Here is an 18,804-nt window from a genome sequence, read left to right as displayed (position 1 = left end):
TTTTAGCAATCAGACCTTCATATGCTGGATTTTTCTTTAACTGTTCTTCCATCTTATTGTTTTTCTTTCTGTCTCTTTTCTTTTTCTTTTTTTTTTTTTTTTTTAATTCAAGCAGTTCCAGGCTTCACTGGGTTTGAAAATGCTCTAAACTGATAAGAAGGGCTTGTTTCTTTGGAAATCTTCCCCAGCATGAAGAGGGAAATAATGGACTAGAATTGAAGAATCAGTTTAGGGCATGGCAGAACAGCAATTTTAGCTCATCCAGAATTTGTGTGAGTGTCTCTCTGTGTGTTGGCTCCCCAGCTGTGTGGTAGGGATGGTGCCTGAGTACACACAGGGGGTCAGCTGGCAGTACCACAGAGGCACCTGGCACACATGTGGTGGCATTTCTGATGTTTAGAAGCCGGGCAGGGAAGGAACACTTCAAAACCCATCTCTGAAGAGCTGTGGTGGCCAGCTAAAATCATAGAATCACAAAATCCTGAGTTAGAAGGAAAGAACCCACAAGGATCATCAAGTCCAGCTCCTGGCCCTGCACAGGATAACCCCAGAAGTCCCACCATGTGCCTGAGAGCATTGTCCAGATGCTCCTTGAGCTCTGTCAGGCTGTGACCATTCCCTGAGGAGCCTGTTCCTGCGTGCAACCACCCTCTGGGGAAGAACCTTTTCCTAACATCCAACCTAAACCTCCCAATACAGGTTGCAATTGTGAGCAGAATCCAAGTCCCTGGGAAGCTCTAACAAGGAAACCAAGCTGAGAGACATCCATTAGCAAGACCTACCGAGGAGAGCAGCCTGAGATGGGATAAACTGCTAATGATGAGCTTGTGTTGCAAAGGAAACTGCTGGGGGCAGTCAGCAGAGAGAGAGGAGAGTAGGGATAAGTGAGAAGGCACACAGACAGCTTTTCTGACATTCTTTTTGCTTAACAGTCAGATTTGTAATACCTGGAAGAACAGAACAAGAGGTGGCAGAAGCCTAAAGAGACAGTATTTAGCAGATAAAGTTGGTAGATGCTTGGCACAGTGTAAGAAGATTACAGATGTCAGGACAGCAGGAGAGAGCAAGAGGGAAGGAGAGGAAATACAGAGCTTTGCTCTCCAAGACTTATAAACCAGCTCAGTGCCAGCAGTCTCTAAGGAACTTCAGTTAAAAGATGAAATAATAATGCTTAGTAAATGAGGGGAAGGATCTTTGCTGCAGGAGAATCTTGCTGTCTTTGCTATTGACTTTCCAGATGTTTTGAGTAGCCTGAATATGTCTCCTCCATAACTTGGCTGAGCAGGCAGTGTCTTTTCTGGGATGCTTCCAGCATCCATGTCTGGTCACTAAAGTGCCTTATTTTGTCTGAAATAAACAGCATTAGGTCTGGGTTGTACAGCAGCACATCAGCTCAGACATCCCAAGCACAGATAGTTTCTGAGCTTTGGCCAGACTTACTATAAAGTTATAGTTTCAGATCAGAGTACTTCAACTAACCTGGAGAAGTTTTCCCTCTGTTCTTCCACTACAGTAAGAATAAGTATATAAATTATACATTTATACTTATATGCATATATATATTACAGTTGTAGTGCATTTTTCTATCGATCTTTTAGTTCAGTTGAAGGAGCAGATTATCAATCTGACACCCTGGGACAGAACTTTATTGCTTTTATTTGTTGTGTGCTGCTAAACAGCTCAGCACTGCTGGGCTCTAACCAACTGCTTCTGCGTCACTGCAGCCCTCACATGTCTGGGATGTCAGGGAAAACGTGCAAAGGTGTGAGACCCATGCAGCCTGTCACATCCACACTGTGGAGAGAGGCTTGGGATTCACTTCCAACAGAGCTGGAGAGTGTGATTTTCTCCAGAAGGAACTGAAGGTAATGAAATTTTGGGCCAGATTTGACAGGGGCTAGAAGGACCTTCTGACTTTCTGCCTGCAGTATATGTTAGCAACATGTGAAACTAGACTTATTTTTTAAATAAGAGACATAATTGTCTTACTGCTGGTTTTCTTTCATGGTGAACATGATGTGTTCACCATGGCCTCACCCTGCTGTGCATGATTGGGGTCTGCTGGATCCATGACCATGAACACAGCAACAGTGTGATGGGGTAAAATATATTAGGAGTTTATAGCAGGATTTGGGAATTGCTGCCAGCAGCTGTCACCAGCTCTGTCCTTCTGTGCTTTCCTTTATTTCATTCTTAGTGCCCATCACACTTGCCTGGAAGCTGCAGCATGGCTGTGACCCCCAAGGTAATGTGACCCCCCACCCCCAAGGGAAATGGGCACATTTACCTTGGGCTGGCTTGCAGCCCAGATCAGTGTGTAGTTTTTCAAGAAAAGCAGTTTTGTGATGGCTTTGTTTCCTGAGCATGGAAGAACCCAGGAGGGTTGTAATTCAGTGAAAGGAGATCACTGTCTCCTGGCTCACACCATGCTTGAGGGAACTGGGGGGTTCAGCCTGAGGAAGGGAGGCCCGGGGGGACTTTCTCCCTCTCTATGAAAGAAACTTGAAAGAAAGTTGTAGCCAAGAGAGAGTCAATCTCTACTCCCAATGACAGGATGTAAATGACAGGATGAGATGAAATGGCTTCAAGTTGTACCAGGGGACTCTTAGGTTGAGGATTAGGAAAAAAATTCTTTTGGATTGACTCCATGCAGCCCAGGATCGTGGTGGAGTCCCCATCCCTGGAAGTGTGAAAAAGCCCCATGTAGATGTGACACTTGGGTTAGTGCTGAGGGAGGAAGGCTGGGAAAACCTTGCCCAGGTAACAGCAAATGTCTACAAAAAAGAAGTCCCAGCTGCGGAAAACAAACCTGGAGGGTGTAAAGTAAGAACTGCTTTGGCCTGTCCTTGTGGGGAGCACAAGGTAAGTGGGTCAGCCCACCCAGGTGTCGCCATGTACATTGCCTGTAGCACTGCTGGTGCTCACTACTGGAAACCACAAAGCAGAAACAGAAGTGGAAGAAAATTAAATCACTTTCCCTATCCTCATCAGCCCTAGATACATTTCTGGGATTAACTTTTGATTGAAAATAAAATTCCAGCTAAGAGAAAAAAATATTATTGCAGTAGGTAATACAGTATATACAACAGAATATCTTGATTAAATGGATGCAGTAATCAGGTTTTCTCTTAAATAAGCTGGTGATTGAATAAAAAAGTATATACTGCCTTCACAAACCATCAAATGACATGGTTGGAAATAAAGAAGTCAAGAATAATAAACAAAACTAATAGTAGCTGAATAGCCTTGTTTTTTTCTGTAAAACAAGACTGATCCCAAGTGGGACACAGTGCTTTTTGGAGGTTGTTTAGAGGGAAGGAAAAATTTATCAGCTGCTTAATATCCCTGAGCAGCCAGAAACTCTCCAAACTAGATGGGACTGAGTTCAGGGTAGGAAATAAGCCTGCAGTTCTTGTTCATGTAGCAGGAGGACACTGACCTGACTGGTGAGCACATGTTCAGCCCTCTGTGTCCTCTCTCACCTTTCTCAGGTCATAATCTTTTGAAGTTGTGAGCACAAAATATGAAGGGTGAAAAAAACCCTTGACAGTAGATGGGTTTGCTATCAGAGAAGTGCTTCCCACCTGGAATTTTAATTTGGTTTCAGTTGGAGTGGGGCCAAGAGGTCCAAAATGTTGCAGCTCAGCAAGAAAGGGACAGGAACATTAGTTGTCACTGTGCCAGAGTCTTCTGTTATTTTTCAGAGGAATAATGTTTAGAGCCTTTGGGGAGCTGATCTACAAGGGTATCGTCCCTTAAACTGAGGTGGGACCATGTTCTCCTAGATTTAAGATTAAATCTTAGATTTAATCCAACAGGATCAGTGATGGGATTTAAGAGAAAAGGTTTGTTTTAAACCCAGCATTGCAGAGGGTAAGGCTATTTACATTATAGAGAAGTTACATTATAGACATAAGGACATCAGAGGGGAGCAGCTGAAGGTGTTGATGCTGTTGGTGGGGTATGGTTGATACCCACAGAGTGTGGGACAGCTGCAGCCTGAGGGTGCTCCAGGGTCTGCTCCAAGGCTCCTGCAAGGCACCAGCCACTGTGCTCTGCACTAAAGAAAACAGATTTGCACAAAAGGACAGCTGCCATTTCTCATTCTGCTGAGCTCTGCCAGCCAACAGATGAGCAGAAAAGAGTCATAATATCTTGTACCACTTTGGGCATGTGGATGCATTTCCTTGAGGAGGGGAAGAGCTGTGGGAGAGCTGGATGCTGCAGGCACAGCGTGAGCTTTCAGGGTCAGGAGGGTTCAATCTGATCTCTTTAGCCAAGCCAGAGTCACTTCAGGGAGAATAGCTTGAAGGCTTTTCCCTGATGATAACCTTTTTCCCTGGTCAGGCACAGGACAGTGTTTATTTCAGCCTGCAGCGGGTGCTGAGAGCAGGCACTAGTGACACCACAGCTGCAGGGGCTCCCCACAGCCCTGCACTCCTCACTGTCCTTCCTCTGGCCTTCTACCACCCCAGGCTGCCTCTGAGGGTTCCTTGAGATCAGTTTGACATAGGGTGACAGTCTGAGGTACCAGTTACATTAGTGGAACTTTCTAAACATCAGCTTCCCCGGGTTTATTTTTTACTTTATGGGATAAATTTATTAATATAGAAAAGCATAGAGCCAATTTAATATTTGTGGGAGTTACAAAACTGACTGTGGCAGTCTGTAACTGAAGCCCTATAAAATCTGGAAGGTAACATGCTGGAGAGTATCCCTGACAGCAGGATTTAGAAAATCTGCCAGCTGATACAAAACAACTACCGGAGCTCCTCAAGTGCAGAGCTGAGTGGAGCTGAATATGCAGACATATGTGCCTAATTTTTCCTTTTAGGACCTCAGTCCTTTGAAAAGATCAAGGTAAATGCACATCCAGTAATGCTGTCTTGTCTCTCAGGGGACAGCTGCACAATGGCAGACTACAGCCGGCTCAAGAGCATCCTGCTGGACCTGCAGGCTCGCCGGCAGAGCCCGCCCAGCAGCCTGGCCAAGGACAGGGTAGCCCAGAAGCGCTTCCTAATTGAAGAGCTGTTTAAGCACCTGGATCTGAACAGTGATGGGCATCTCAGCAGCTCTGAACTGGCTCAGGTAGGTTTATTGTTCAGTGAGAATGGAATTATGAAGTGGATTTTCATTCAAAGTGTGAATTGAATGTAACACAGCAGCACTCAGCTGGGAATGGTCATTTGTACCTGTCCAGCCAGCAGCAAGTAAAGGAGGAAAATCTAACACAGTCAGTGAGTCTCTCTCTGCATCTCCCAGGAGGCAGTGTTGTCTCAAACATTTGAAGCTCATTTCCAAACAAAAAACATGGCAGTTTTCCAGCTCCGTCCGTACTCCTCAAAATAGATAATGATCCTTGCTCTGCTAACTGACATCTTCTGAAGTATTTCCAGTTAGCTGGCTTGGGGAGAACCAATATAGATTTTTTAGGTGCATGTAAGTTAGGCAGCAATCTCTCAGTTCTTCCCCCTGCCTTCTGGACTGTGCATTAGCATAGAGTAATATGACAGGAAAGTTGGGATGTTTTTCAACAGGTATATTGTCCTAAAATCCCTGGACAGATGGTGAAATGTGGATTAGCAGAAATTGATAGAAAAGGTAAGAGCTTGAAAAAACTATTATTTCCAATTTCAGGCGTGCTGTGCTGTTGGAATTCATCTCTTTGGTAAAGTGAACCAAACAGCCATCCTGGGCACTTGATCTGGGTACTCTGTGTCCTCAGCTTGCTCTTTGCACATGCAGACCTGGGAAAACAGTCCTGCAAAATGTCTTTTCCATTCCATTATGTCATCCATGAGAAGAATTAGAAGCAAATGCCTTGTAAGAGCCCTTTGGAAGCCAGTCCTATCTGGGACCTATTACAGTTTCCAAAGCTGTTCCTTCATAGAATTATGGAATGGTTTGGGTGGGAAGGGACCTTAAAGCTGATCTCATTCCACCCTCTGCCATGGGCAGGGACACCTGCCACTAGACCAGGTTATTCAGAGTAAGTTCACCCTTGAGTGTCTCATCTGTACTTTTACTTCCCAGGGTACACAGAGTGTGTTGCAGGCACGAGCCAGCTCCTCCCTGAGCTCACTCCTCTCCAGGACAGTTTGTGCTGCATTTTAGTCCTCAGGCTGTTGACAGGATGCTTGATCCTTTCTACACAATGCAAAGTGTCAGCATAAATTCCCTTAGATCTCAGGGCTATGAATATATGCAATATTTCCTCTGAAGGCAATGATTTTTTCATAAAGACATGGTAGCTATAAGAAAACACTTCTTTCTGAATTCAAAGCCAGCTTTTACATGGTGGCATCTATGTGTCTGTTCTACGCTCCAATTTTTTTTTTTTGCCTTTTACATGAAACTTATTTATTGGAATTTTAAAACTCTCATGGAAATAAAGGTTTGGCAGCCTGCAAGCAATTGTTATTGCAAAGGAGCTCAGGCAGTGCTGTAAGGTCTGCCTCGAAGTTCCTCTGGGCTTTGTTTGCAGATGTGCCTGGAGCCCAGGTCTCTCTTCCAGGTGCAAGCACAGACATTGGCTACTCTTATTTCAATTATTCCCACTGTTATCAAAATCAGTAAACGTGCCTGAACATCTGGAGCCCACTACAGTTTGATGGACCAGAATAAGTTCAGCCTCAGCCAGGAGCCCTCTCACCCAACCATTCTCCATGCAATCTGGCCACCAGCATGGCTGAGGTGACAACGAGATCGCCTCTCAAAAGACAAAATAATGCCTATTAATGCACAGTTTAGGTAAGCCATGGGTGCTTTTCATCCTGAGCTGAGTGGCTCTGGTCTTGAGCCCCTTGGTGCCAGCATGGCTGAGTCCCAGCCAGGCTGGGGACACATCTGTGGGCAGCTCTGGGCTCTCACAGCAGTAGGATTCACAGTTTATTTGTAGCATGCCCGGTCTTTATTTTTCTGTTTAACAAGATGATTTTTATGTGCTCTTACAAGACCAGTTTATCCCAGGTTTCAAGGGACATTTTTTTTAAGTAATGAGCAGTTTTTAATTATCCAGGTTATAGCTTTAACAGAACTATCCTTAGGTCTTTCTTAGGTAGATTTGTAATTGATTTGCATTAGCTCTCTATTTTGAAGCTCTCTGCAACTTTAAATTTCCCCCAGAGATGGGAATTTCATTGCCCATGGGCAGAGGAAGCTGAGCTGAACGTGATGCAGTGAGATCTTGTTCCCTCTGACTGCTGGATGAGCTGGTGTTGTGCCTTTGCTTTGTTTTATTTAAAAGAAAAATAGTCTCTCAGGCACTATAACTTTGTCTGCAAGCAAAAACTCAAGGCAGGTAACTTGCACTGCTGCAGTAAAAAGTGATTTTTAAGACCTGGAAGTGGATCTTTAGGAGGCTCATTGCAGAGGGATTCACCCCAAAGGAGAGTCTCTCCAGGGGGGATGATCCTTCATTGACTCAGCACCCATTTGTGTGTTCTCCACAAGAGAATTGCTTTGAGCAAAACAATGGCAACAGATGGCCCATCCCCTTCTATTTAGAGCTGGTTTGCCTCCTGTCTGCGGGTAGACCCTGTCCAATATTTTCCCTCTGGACCCAACAGTGAAATTGCCATGTAGTTTTGCAACCGTGGATATATAAGGCTATTAACAATGGTGGTAATTGGAATGTTATTTCCGTTTAAATCTTTAATGTGTTTTAAAGTCAGATTCATAAATCTACTAAGTGTGTCACAGCTGAAGTGTTTGCCACTGTTTTTTTCCCTGACGTTAAATCAAAAGGACTAGTAAAAACTTGTCAGTCTTATGAAAAGTTAATCAATTTTCTATGCAAAGGGTAGACAGAGGGAAATTTCCATCTTTAGAGGATTGATCTTGGAAGTTATGGTTGATCTCACTTTTATTGAATATTTTTTACTTGCTAGGTGAAGGGTCATTTTTTTTAGCATTATTACTTTAAATTGCTTCAACATAATGGGTCAAGACTAGAATAGTAAATAAAAGAGTCCCTGGCCTACAGGAAAAAGCTTTCCTGTATGGAAGATGCAACAGTTCAGCAATTTTCTTCATATTCTACAATAAATTCAGAGAACCCAAATGAAATGTTGAAAAAACAAAAGAAGCAAACTGTCAGGGGTTGGAAAAGCACATCAGTGTTGAGTACACCATCCACTGTTGCCTGTTCTATTCCTAAAATCAGGGCATACAATTTTGTCCTTACTTACAGAGGAGAAAGAAGCAGACTTTCCTTTTTCCCTGTTGAATATTTATTTTTCAGTCCGTTTTCAATATGAAAATGCATTTCTGTGCTGTTGGTAAAGGAAGGGGCTCTTCAGTCCATGGTCCATGAAGTGCTGCAGGAATACAAATATCCTGATAGAAAGCAAATATGTAATGACAGATATGATAAGCTATCTATTATCTATCTATGTCCCCAAAGGTCATTTCATGGAAGATCTGCCAGGTGAGCCAGGCCAGCAGTGCACTGCATTACGTGTAAGGTTATCTGTTTGTTCTCTTTGCTACAGCTAATGAAGAAGGAGGGCCTGGAGGATGATTTACTGGGTTGTACACTTGAAGACCTTCTCCAGTTTGATGATTACAATAACGACGGCCGCCTGACCCTGCAGGAGCTCTACACAGCCTTCCGTGAGTCCCTGCTCTGGTCTGTCCTGGCTGTTTGAAGCGTGGCAATATCTGTGAGGGCACTGTTGTCTTCCTTTTTGATCCCTTTTTTGTCTTTAATGCCATGAAAACACTTTGGAAGGCTTGTTTCCAAGGTGTCTGTGCTCCACTGCGTGGAGCAGGAGGTTGTTACAGGTGTGTCAAGTTTATTGTTTTCTTCTGTGTCTTGTTGTGCTTCTTGTTGATGGCAAGGGAGAGATGGTGGCCTGGCCAAGGTCTAGAGACCTGAGTGCATGGTTTGATTAACCCTGAAGAAACAAGATGGAAACCTGCCCAAAGGTCCTGAGTTAGTTTGCTGTGGGGAAGGTGTTTACTGAATATTTTGCCTGGGAATTATGTTTTCTACATTTTGTTTTCCATGTTAATGAGTGTGTTAGAGTGTGCAATCATGATACAAATCTCAGCACCCTGTGCAAGGATCGGGGGATCACAGAGCTACTTAAACAGTGGGATATAATAAATACTTCTGTTATCCCGTTTATCTTCATAAATTTATGTTCTTGCTTTGAGTTAAGCATTTGTTGAAGTCCTTCACTGGAAGAGGCCCACACTGTCTCCTTCATCTGGGTGATAGAAAGTTGTAATGTTGCCTGTTTCTTAGGGATACTAAAGAAAAAGGAAAATGGGCAGGGTTATTAAAAAATCCGGAGAGTGAGCCACAGAGAACTTGGGTATGGTTAAGACATTGTGCATAAAACTGAAGCAGGATTCAGCTGCTGACTCTGTTGAGTGCAGGGAAAGGGCCAATAACAAGCTAGTTACCTCTTAAGCAGGATTCTTTTCTGAAGAGGGTAATGTCTATTTTCTTGATTTACAGCTTTTCATTTTAAAAAACCCAATTTAGATAATAATCACAGAATGGTTTGGGTTGGAAGGGACCTTAAAGATTATCAAGTTCCATCCCCCTGCCATGGGCAAGGACACCTGGCACTAGACCAGGTCACTCCAAGCCCTGTCCAGCCTGGCCTTGAACTCTTCCAGGGATGGGGCAGCCACAGCTTCTCTGGGCAGCCTGTGCCAGGGCTCCACCATCCTCACAGGGAGGGATTTCTTTATAAAATATCCAGTCTAGCCCTGCCTTCTGTCAGTTTGAAGCCATTCCCCCTTGTCCTATCATACCATGCCCTTGTCAAAAGTCCCTCTTCATCTCTCCTGTAGGCAACCTTTAAATATTGGAAGGTGTTTTAAGTGTTTTATTTAATGCATTTAATTCAACATAGCAGATGTACAGTAAAACATAAAATCTCATACATTAAGAAGGCATAAAGTGTATTAACCCACCTATAAAGGCTTGACGTGCAGTTATTTGGGGGCATATTTAGATCAATGGGTTCTCAAAGTCGCATCAACTTAAGCCTAAATTCCAAGAATTATTTCTAGGGGTTTGGGTTCAGGGAATTTTAAGCAGGCAATGAAAATAAGACAAGTACAAAATATTAACCAATTAATAGCAATAATATTGAAAAACTGTGCAATTATCATAACAAAACACAAGGTGTAAAAATTACTGTTTGTCAGAGGAGTTTTATATCTGAACAGAATTGCTCACCATCTGAAGCTGAAAACCAGACTGACTTCTCCATTTTCAGTCTTCCCAGAATCCTGACTTTTATCAAGAGCAGATAAAGGCTCACCAGTTTTTAATTTAAAACCAAAGTTAATTGCTTGCAACTTTTGAAATTTTCGGGAACCTGGAAGCAAATTTAGTGCCTGGTTGAAGTATATTTTTTCCCTTTACTTTATTAAATGATGTAGGAAAAAAATCTCAAAAATACTTTAAACACTTAAGGGCACACTTTAGTTTATGAAAATTTTGTTTATAAGATTTCTGCTTTGTTATGAGTCAGAATTTGGCTTGCAGCAGTAGTTTAAAGGTACATCATCCTGCACATTTCCCGTTTTTTGCCTATTAGAGAGATCTTTTTGTTGCTTGAAGTTCACCCAAGCCATGAATTGTGGCTGCCACAGGCTGGCAGCAAGGTATGGGCACAGCTGCCTCAGCAAGCTGAGTAACATAATTACCAGAATTCAGTGACGTCAGAAAGTCTCAGTCTAATTTATCCTCTCAAAAACTCTGTCACATCTGTTTTGTTGTCTGTGCTCTGGTGGAGTGTCGCAGTGTTGGAAAGGTTTGGAAATGACCTTGATAATGTGAAGAGCTTCCCAATCTGACATTCTTGTGCTGCATTAGAAGTTGCATTTCATTTTAGAGAGTCTTGTGGCCTTGTTGTAACTCACAGAGCCACAAAACAGCCTCTTTCTCTCACTCCATTTGCGTCTCTTGTTTTCCCTTGACCCATTCTCTCTCTCTAAGACTTTCAGGGACCCAAAGGTTATTTTTCTTCCCAATCATGTTGATCATCTGTAAATAAAAAAGAGTGTATGGATGAGAGAAATCCACAGTCTTACATTTTCTGAAATGTGGTTTTGCCAGTACAAGCACTACATCTAATAGGTGCTATTTTTGATCATAACTTCGACCAATTTTGATATGCATTTTAATGCACAGTTTTGGATTATGGGAAGAAATAATGGCCTTTTTTCTAAACCTACCATCTTTCTTCTGGTTTTCTGAGAGTTCTTTTGTTCCTAATCCCAAGAATAGAACTGTTAAGAGTTTTTTTGCATCTATGAGGATGACTAGAAATATCTGTTAACACAGGATTAAAGTGTCAACTTTCAAATTGCCTTAATCATACACAAGTAGTGTATGAGACAGATGAAACACTCCCCTGACAGCTGTGGTAAGAACCACTTGTAGGTGTCTTCTAATTCCTCATTAATAAATTTTTATTAGATAAAGAGTCTCAGGACCATAATTAAAAAAAATAATTTTTGATATGATGATCTTGAGATTTTTCACACGTCAGAAATAGAGTACTGGAAAGATTATTTGTCTGTTGTCTTTTCTTTAAGTTGTCACAAAGATTCAATACATGACTAATAAATGAAAAGCTTAGTTGTCATAAGAGCTAAAGCAGTGCATGCATCTAATTAATCAGCACGGAGATAGTCTGGTGAGTTGGCAAGCACATCACCCAGCTGAGTCATACTTTTAAGAGTGCTCAGATGGGTGGTTTTTGGATATAACTTCTGGCACTGTATCTGACTGGAAGTCATTAAAATTAGGCATGACACTTCTGGCATTCCTGTTGTCTTCCCTAATGGGCGAGTGGCAGATTGGCAGATGTGAAAGCCCAACTTAAGAAAAAAAGTCTGTGTAATCTTCTAGATCTGTATCCTCATCATCATCGTCATCATCAATATGGACAGGTCAATTTGTGCTATAGATAATTGAGGGAGAGGGAAAATATGCATTCCATCAAAATGCCTTTATCCTGTCAACACTGTTTAGCTAATAAGGAGTTATTAAACCAACAATAAAATCCCCTAAAATTCTAGATCGTGGCCCATTAAAGTACTTTCCTGATGTCATAGCTGGACCAAAACAACCTACAAAGGAAGTTTGGAAGAAAAATACTGAATTGTGATTTTTCAGTCCAGTCATTATTTGTCATGGTCTATTGTATATAAGTTACATGTAGACAGGAAATTGCTATTTCTGTAAGATGAGAGGCATATCATCTATGGATATATTGCTATCTAAAGAACACAAGAAGGGACATTTTTCATGCAGGAATGAATGCAGCAGCAGCTGCAGGATTAATGTGGTCTTCTCTTAACTCCAATTAAGGAGTGTAAGACAATGCTTTTCTTTCCTTCTTGATTCTGTTTTAGGCCAAATCTTCATTTTTTTAATATGTCCTTAATATTAACCAAAAAAGCACAAGGAAGAAATATGAAAATGATACGTACACACCTTCAGCAGGAGGTCAGGGAAATGCTGGGTAACAGCCAGGGAGGGTGGATGGTGCCAGCCCCAGCCCCAGATTGAATTTCAATGAACTGGGTGAAAAAAAAGAATTTTGGAGCCTGGGCTGGACATAGGTGTCAGGTAAATCACTGCCAATGCAGACAAGCAGTGTTGGACTGGTTCCAGATTTACTGCAGTGATTCTAAAATCTCCAGTTGTACTCCCCACAACCGTGTGGTGTGGAGAAGGGAGCAACCCATTCCTGATTCCTCCACCACCCTCCAGACGCTCATTAGAAGTGTGGAGTAGAAGACAGGTTTATTTTTGACTTGTGCATGTTTCTGATTCACTAGAAACTACTTTAGGGCAGAGCTTTTAATTGTCCCAAAATTGTGGGGATTGATGCTGACTGGGAAAAAGCAAAGCTCTACACTGAGAAACGGGGAATGAATGAAACATAAAAAGGGGCTTGCAGGGTCAAGTGGGAGAGGAAGATGTTGAGTGAAGAGGAAGCTTTCAGCAGGGTATCTGTTCTCGGTAGATAGATCAGCATATCCAACTCTATGGTCTCATAATAAACAAGGTGATAATGGTGAATAAATACTGTTTGAGGAAAACAAATACCCCTATTTGCTCTGTGTGTGTGTGTATATGCGCTCCACACGTGTGGCAAACCAGCTGTTCCAGCAGCAATTGCACCTGTGAAGTCCACGTTCAGATGAAATGTTTATTCACAAATTCACGAAACTGTTCTTGATGTCACAGCACCTACAGTCAGGTATTTGTTGCTGTTTCCTTCCAGCTGGATTGGTCAAGCCCAGATAATTATATTGGACAAGTATATTGTGAGATAAAATGTTTTGCTTGCAGTGTTTTCTTAAGCAATGTTGTAGCAACAGTTATCTACAGAATCAAATCACAGTCCTGAAATATTGACAGTTTGTGCCCCAGGCTTTGCCTCTCCTGCTGTCATCTCCCTGGTATGTGATTTTTCTTTCATGTTGCTGCAAGTATTGGTACAAACTTGGAAATAATTCATTAGCTTACCAGCATTGATTGCTTCTGTGAGCAATGAGATATCCCAACTTCAAACATGGCTGGGCAAGCAGGGGAGCAACAGCCTCTGCTTTTGGTTTGATGTGGGGTTAGAGGAGCTGTTCAGGAAAGAAATGAGGTTTCCTTTAGTTGGCCAAAGCAGCCCATTCTTGATTGCCTCAAGGAATGGTGTGCAGATGTATTACTGAGGATGAAGGCAACTTACTGGGCATTTAGTAGTAGCAGTAGTAGTAATATTGTTGTTATTATTGTACCTGTTATTATTATTGTTATTAGTATATTAATACTATTTTAATAATGCAATCTTATAGCAGAAACAAAACTAAAAAAAGTCAAGGGAAAAAGCAGAAATTGAAAACAATTCAGCTTGATTCCTGCAGGAAGTGCCAAGTGGCTAAACAGGGATGACAGAAAAACTCAACAAGCACCCAAGTCACTGCAACAGCACTTTGTCACCAGCATTCTCATGAGCCATGACACCATGCTGGGGTTTTAGGCATTTTGAGGATGGAGCTGGTGTGTGTTAGAGGCAGACACAGCAGCTCAGCACAAGGGAGAGTGCCCAAAGACTCGTGAGTGGGCAGGGTTGAGCTCTGGGCACATGCTTGAGGATGGAGATGCTTTTGATCAGCTTCTGAGATCTCCCTGCTCAATATGTTTTGACTTTAGATCATTTTCAGAAGCACCTAACTCCTTTCCTCACTCATAAATACAGTGTAAGATGCTTGGCTTGAGCACTAGGAATGATCCTGCTGCGCCTGGAAATGTAATTTTTGTCTAGTAGGATGCCTCAGCTGGGAATATCACAGTGAGTTCATCTGTACTGTGTTTTAGTGGGCAGCTACTTCTTGAATGTTGAAAATTTTCCTACTTGGATTTTCTTTTTTTTCTTCTTTTTTTCCTTCTTTTTTTTTTTTTCTTGCTATCAAAGAAACGCATTCTGCAAAGGAAAAAAGTTGATTTCTTTCTCTGTCTCTCTTTTAAAGTTCTTCTCATTGTGAAAACCTTTTGCACTTCAAGTCTAAAATATATCTCAGGGCTCCAGCAAAGTGTCCTGCATTGTTTGCAGTTCCACAAAACAGCGGTCAGAATCAGGTTTGTTGTGTAGTCTCAATTGTTTTGCTGCATTTTGAACAAAGCAAAAGGTTCTTCTCAGAAGAAGAAAAAAAAATCAGAATTAATTTGTAGCAAGAAGGACAAGTTTAATCTAAGCAAAAAGGTTTCAAAAGCTAAAATATGGTTCCCAGAGAAAAAGTTAAAAGTGCTCAGATCAAGAATAATTCTGTTGTATGTGGATGCATGCTTGCCAGTGGGGAGAGGGACGTGGTTTTGCCTTGGGGTAAAAAGAGAAATGTTTCCATGTTGAGATCAGACATTAATTCATTTAATCAGGGCTGCTGCTCAGCTTTGTACTCTACCCACTTTATACATTTTGGCATTATGACTTCAATTAAGAGAGCCTCCTCAAATAAAAGTTTAGCAGAATTAATGGTAAACATAAGTGTGGTTAGAATGATTGTGGTTTCATGTCAAGAATAGAGGCCAGATTTTTTCATGGAAAGCCAGGGAGGGTGCCTGACACTGGTTTGGCTGTTCCCATGTCAGAACCCACACATTCAAGTGTCAATTGCCAAACTCCAGTATTTTTCCCAGTAGGGAAGCACTGAATGGTTTGGACTGGGAGGGACCTTAAGCTCATCTTGTCCTAACCCCCTGCTAGGAGGACCTCTTCACTAGAGCAGGCTGCTCCAAGCCCCATCCAGCCTTGAGCATTTCCAGGGATGGGGCTTGGAGGCACAGCTTCTCTGGGCAACCTGTGCCAGGGCCTCAGCACCCTCACAGGAAAGAATTTCTTCCTAATATCTAATCTAAACCCAGGATCTTTCATTTAAAGCCATTCCCCCTTCTTCATATCTCTCATTTCCAAAGATACCATCTGTAAAATGTCAACAGTTTTAATAAGCAATGACTGAATAAGAGAAAGTAATTTAATTACAAGTTGTTATTGGAAATCTATTGTCTACAAATTGCAAAGAAAACTCACTAGAAGACAATGTACTGTTGATCTGAAAATGTTTTTCAGGGTGCATTGATTTGTTAATCTTGGTTTTAAATGCAAGAAATTGCCATGTGGAGTAGTGCTTCAGAGGTGATGTACTACAAACCATATTAAATGTCTACACACACTCTAGCAGGACTAGAATATTTAAATATTTATAAGTATTTATGAGTGACTCACTGGCGCGTAAACCGGGCAAATACCATTACTCAAAAATTATTTGATCTGTGCTGGCAGTGTTCACTGAAGCAATTTCACATGCACAAATAATAGTATTTTGGGTTTCTTGCAAACACAGAACTATGTCAGTGAAGAGCAAATACAAATATTGGTGAAATCGTAGAATGGCTGACAGTCCTAGACACATGTTGAGTCACCACCAAGCATTAACCAAGTGTGTAGCTGTGGCACTTGGTTCAGTGGTGGCCTTGGCACTGCTGGGGTAACAGTTGGACTTAATGATTTTGGGGGCTTTTCCAACCTAAATGATTCTATGCTTCTCTGTGCACCTTAAAGTCATGTAGTTAGGGGTCTGAATAGTATAATTTTCATTTTCTGTGTGCTGGGAATGAAGAATTGCAGGAGTCCTATGGCTTCCTTATGGTCTTCCAAAACCAGAGGCCATTTCTGAATGAAGATTGGACCCAAACTTTGTGTTGTTTTGGGTTGTTTTTTTTTTTTTTTTTTTTTTTTTTACCTTTTAGTCATATTCTGTCTTTCTGAGGAATTTTTGAAGCAAATGCAATATTTTCATGAAGCAAAAATGACATTTTGTTAAAAATGGGCAAAATTACAGTTACAATGCCTAAGACTTTACAGGAAGTCAGAGGCATGATACAGTAGGATCCTGAGCCAGATCTGGTTTTATTACATACAGTCCAGAACATTTTAGCTGCTGTTTTCCTCTTCTTTCTTGTTTTCTCTCCGTGTATTTCCAAGTGGGTAATTGCTAGAGTTTTATTTTTCTTTCAAAATCAGCCTTCATCTGAGGAGAGCTGCTGTGAATGGTCTCTCTGCCTTTACAGGCACCTCATGGATGCTTTGAATTGCTTCTCCATTTTCATGTTCTTCATCTTTTCTTACATTGGTTGAGCAGATTCATAGCTTGTAAGGCCAAAAACGTTCCATGAGATATCAAAAAAAAAAAAAAAAAATTACCTAACACAGCCTCAGTCCCACCAGAGTAGGTGCAGAGGGTAGAACTTCCTTTATTACCCTTCCCCTCCCATATTACTTTCTTCACCATCCAGGCAGGGATCATGTTGCTGTTGTGTGTTTTGTCACTTACTGACCCTTTTCACAGGATTAGTGACCTCATCTGGTTCCCTTTTTGAATGGATCCCTCTGAGAAATGCTTTTAGAGATGTGTCCATCAGCCAGTTCTTAGTTCATTTAGGACAGATTTTATTGACACTGTACAGCACTACAGAGCTGCAGTGCTAATTTTGTAATCAAAATGCCAGAGCAGCCATCAGAAAATTATTGAGTACAGTACATATTCCCAGTGCAGTGATACAATTTATGGAGAGCCACAGCTGAGATGTTTTTATTTTATGTTCTTCACAGGAGAAAATCTCCTTGACAAATCCAGGATGCCCAGATAGAAACTTTAAAAAAGAATAGCAGTAGAAAATTGAATAAGTTGAACTCAAAGGTTGATTCTGCTTTAATACTTCCAAAAAGAATTAAAAGGGGTTCTAGCCTTTAGAAAAAAAAGTAAAAAGCTGCAGAGATGCCTCAGTGACATCAGAATTTGAGGTGAAACTCAGTTGTTGCTAATATCTGTCTTTAGCACCACCATAAAAAACTCATTTTCAAGATTCTTGATGATCAAAACTTCAGAAGGAATATCAGGAGCCATCGATAGACATAAATAAGGGCAAGCTCAGCCCTGCTGTGCCTCTCAAGCTCTGTTCCTGCTGTCAGCTTTTTCATCTGCAATACATAAAATTCAGCTGCAGATTTTTTGTTTCTCTTTTTGCAAACAAGTACAGGCACTACTGAACTCATGCTTTATGCCACACTTAGATTCCTGTAGCTTTCATCACAGTTCAGACACTGATAGTCCAGCAGTGTTATTTGAAACTTGCTGCTTAGAGAAGTAATTTGTGGCCCTGATTTAACAGAAGAAAAAAAAAAGGAAACATGCTAAGTATATGTCTGTTTATAATTTGTCATTCTGTTTGTCATACAAATCTGAATAATGTATTAGTAAAGATCACAGGTCCTGTCCTGGACACTTGGAATGGTGTCCTGCTCTGTGGCCAGCTGAAACCCACCATTGAGTTGTAGCACCATATATCACAGCCCCAAAAATTGCTAGGGGGTGGGAATGCAGAGAGTGATGGAACAGGGAGTGGGAATGACAAAGATTACACAGCGAAAGACCAAAAAGGATTGGAGTAAAAAGAGAATGAAAGTATCCTCATCATGGGATTTCATAGGGTATATATACACCCTTTAAATATGAAATTAATTGAGAGAAATGAGAGTTTGAAAGACCAGGGTAACATTTCAAATACCCTTTCAGACTGTATTTTGACATGAACTGTGTTTCACAGGGTTCTCCCATATCCTGATTTCCTGTAGTGTCAGGGCAGGGCTCTGGTCTGATGGATTGGCTGCTGGAACTGCTTTCAGGTACAGACTGATTTTGAAGATTTTCCTGAAAGATGCTGCCCAGACAGACTCTTCCTGTGGTTTTGTTCTCCTGTCTGGCTCTGTGACCTGGTTCTCCATGTCGTTCGTGTTTCGTTGTAATAATGGAGAAAATTCAGCTTTCTCCAGTGTTTTGGGCTACCACAAGTGGCATCATCAATCACAGCCCTTTGCTGAAGCTCCACATGCAGCCAGGGGTGCTGTCCTGCTGTCTACATGTAGCAGCCAAAAAAACCCAGGTTAGTTTGACCCTGATCTGTGAAAAGCCAAGAGCTGTCACCAGTCACAGACACTGTATGGTCAAGGTCAGGCACTGTCACTGCATTGTTTGTTTTTCATAGAATCATTAAGGTTGGAAAAGACCTTCAAGATCATCAGGTCCAACCTTTACAGCAATACATGCATATATTTTATATACATATATGCATATTTTAATGTAACATATCATAGCTATTGTTTGATAGCTCTTACAGTTAAACTCATAAAACTTTTGCTGCACAAATGTCTCCCTTTTCCATTCTGTTCACTCTGGAAAGGCTGTTGATTAAGGAACCCATTGCTGGGATGG

General features: G+C 41.6%; 1 protein-coding gene across 2 annotated transcripts in view; it reads left to right on the top strand.

Moving 5' to 3' along the window:
• The window catches only part of FSTL4 (follistatin like 4), a 314,392-nt gene that overhangs the window by 211,415 nt on the left and 84,173 nt on the right, over window positions 1-18,804 (top strand). For both annotated transcript variants that reach the window (XM_053991316.1, XM_053991315.1), the window contains exons 6-7: window positions 4,898-5,088; window positions 8,493-8,613. In XM_053991316.1, the coding sequence (XP_053847291.1) occupies window positions 4,898-5,088; window positions 8,493-8,613 (312 nt within the window). The remainder of the gene's footprint in view (window positions 1-4,897; window positions 5,089-8,492; window positions 8,614-18,804) is intronic.

The sequence above is a fragment of the Vidua macroura genome, chromosome 15, assembly GCF_024509145.1.
Source record: "Vidua macroura isolate BioBank_ID:100142 chromosome 15, ASM2450914v1, whole genome shotgun sequence".
Classification (NCBI taxonomy): Eukaryota; Metazoa; Chordata; class Aves; order Passeriformes; family Viduidae; genus Vidua; species Vidua macroura.
Note: the sequence above shows the minus strand (reverse complement) of the source record. Positions and strands in the feature narration are given on the sequence as shown.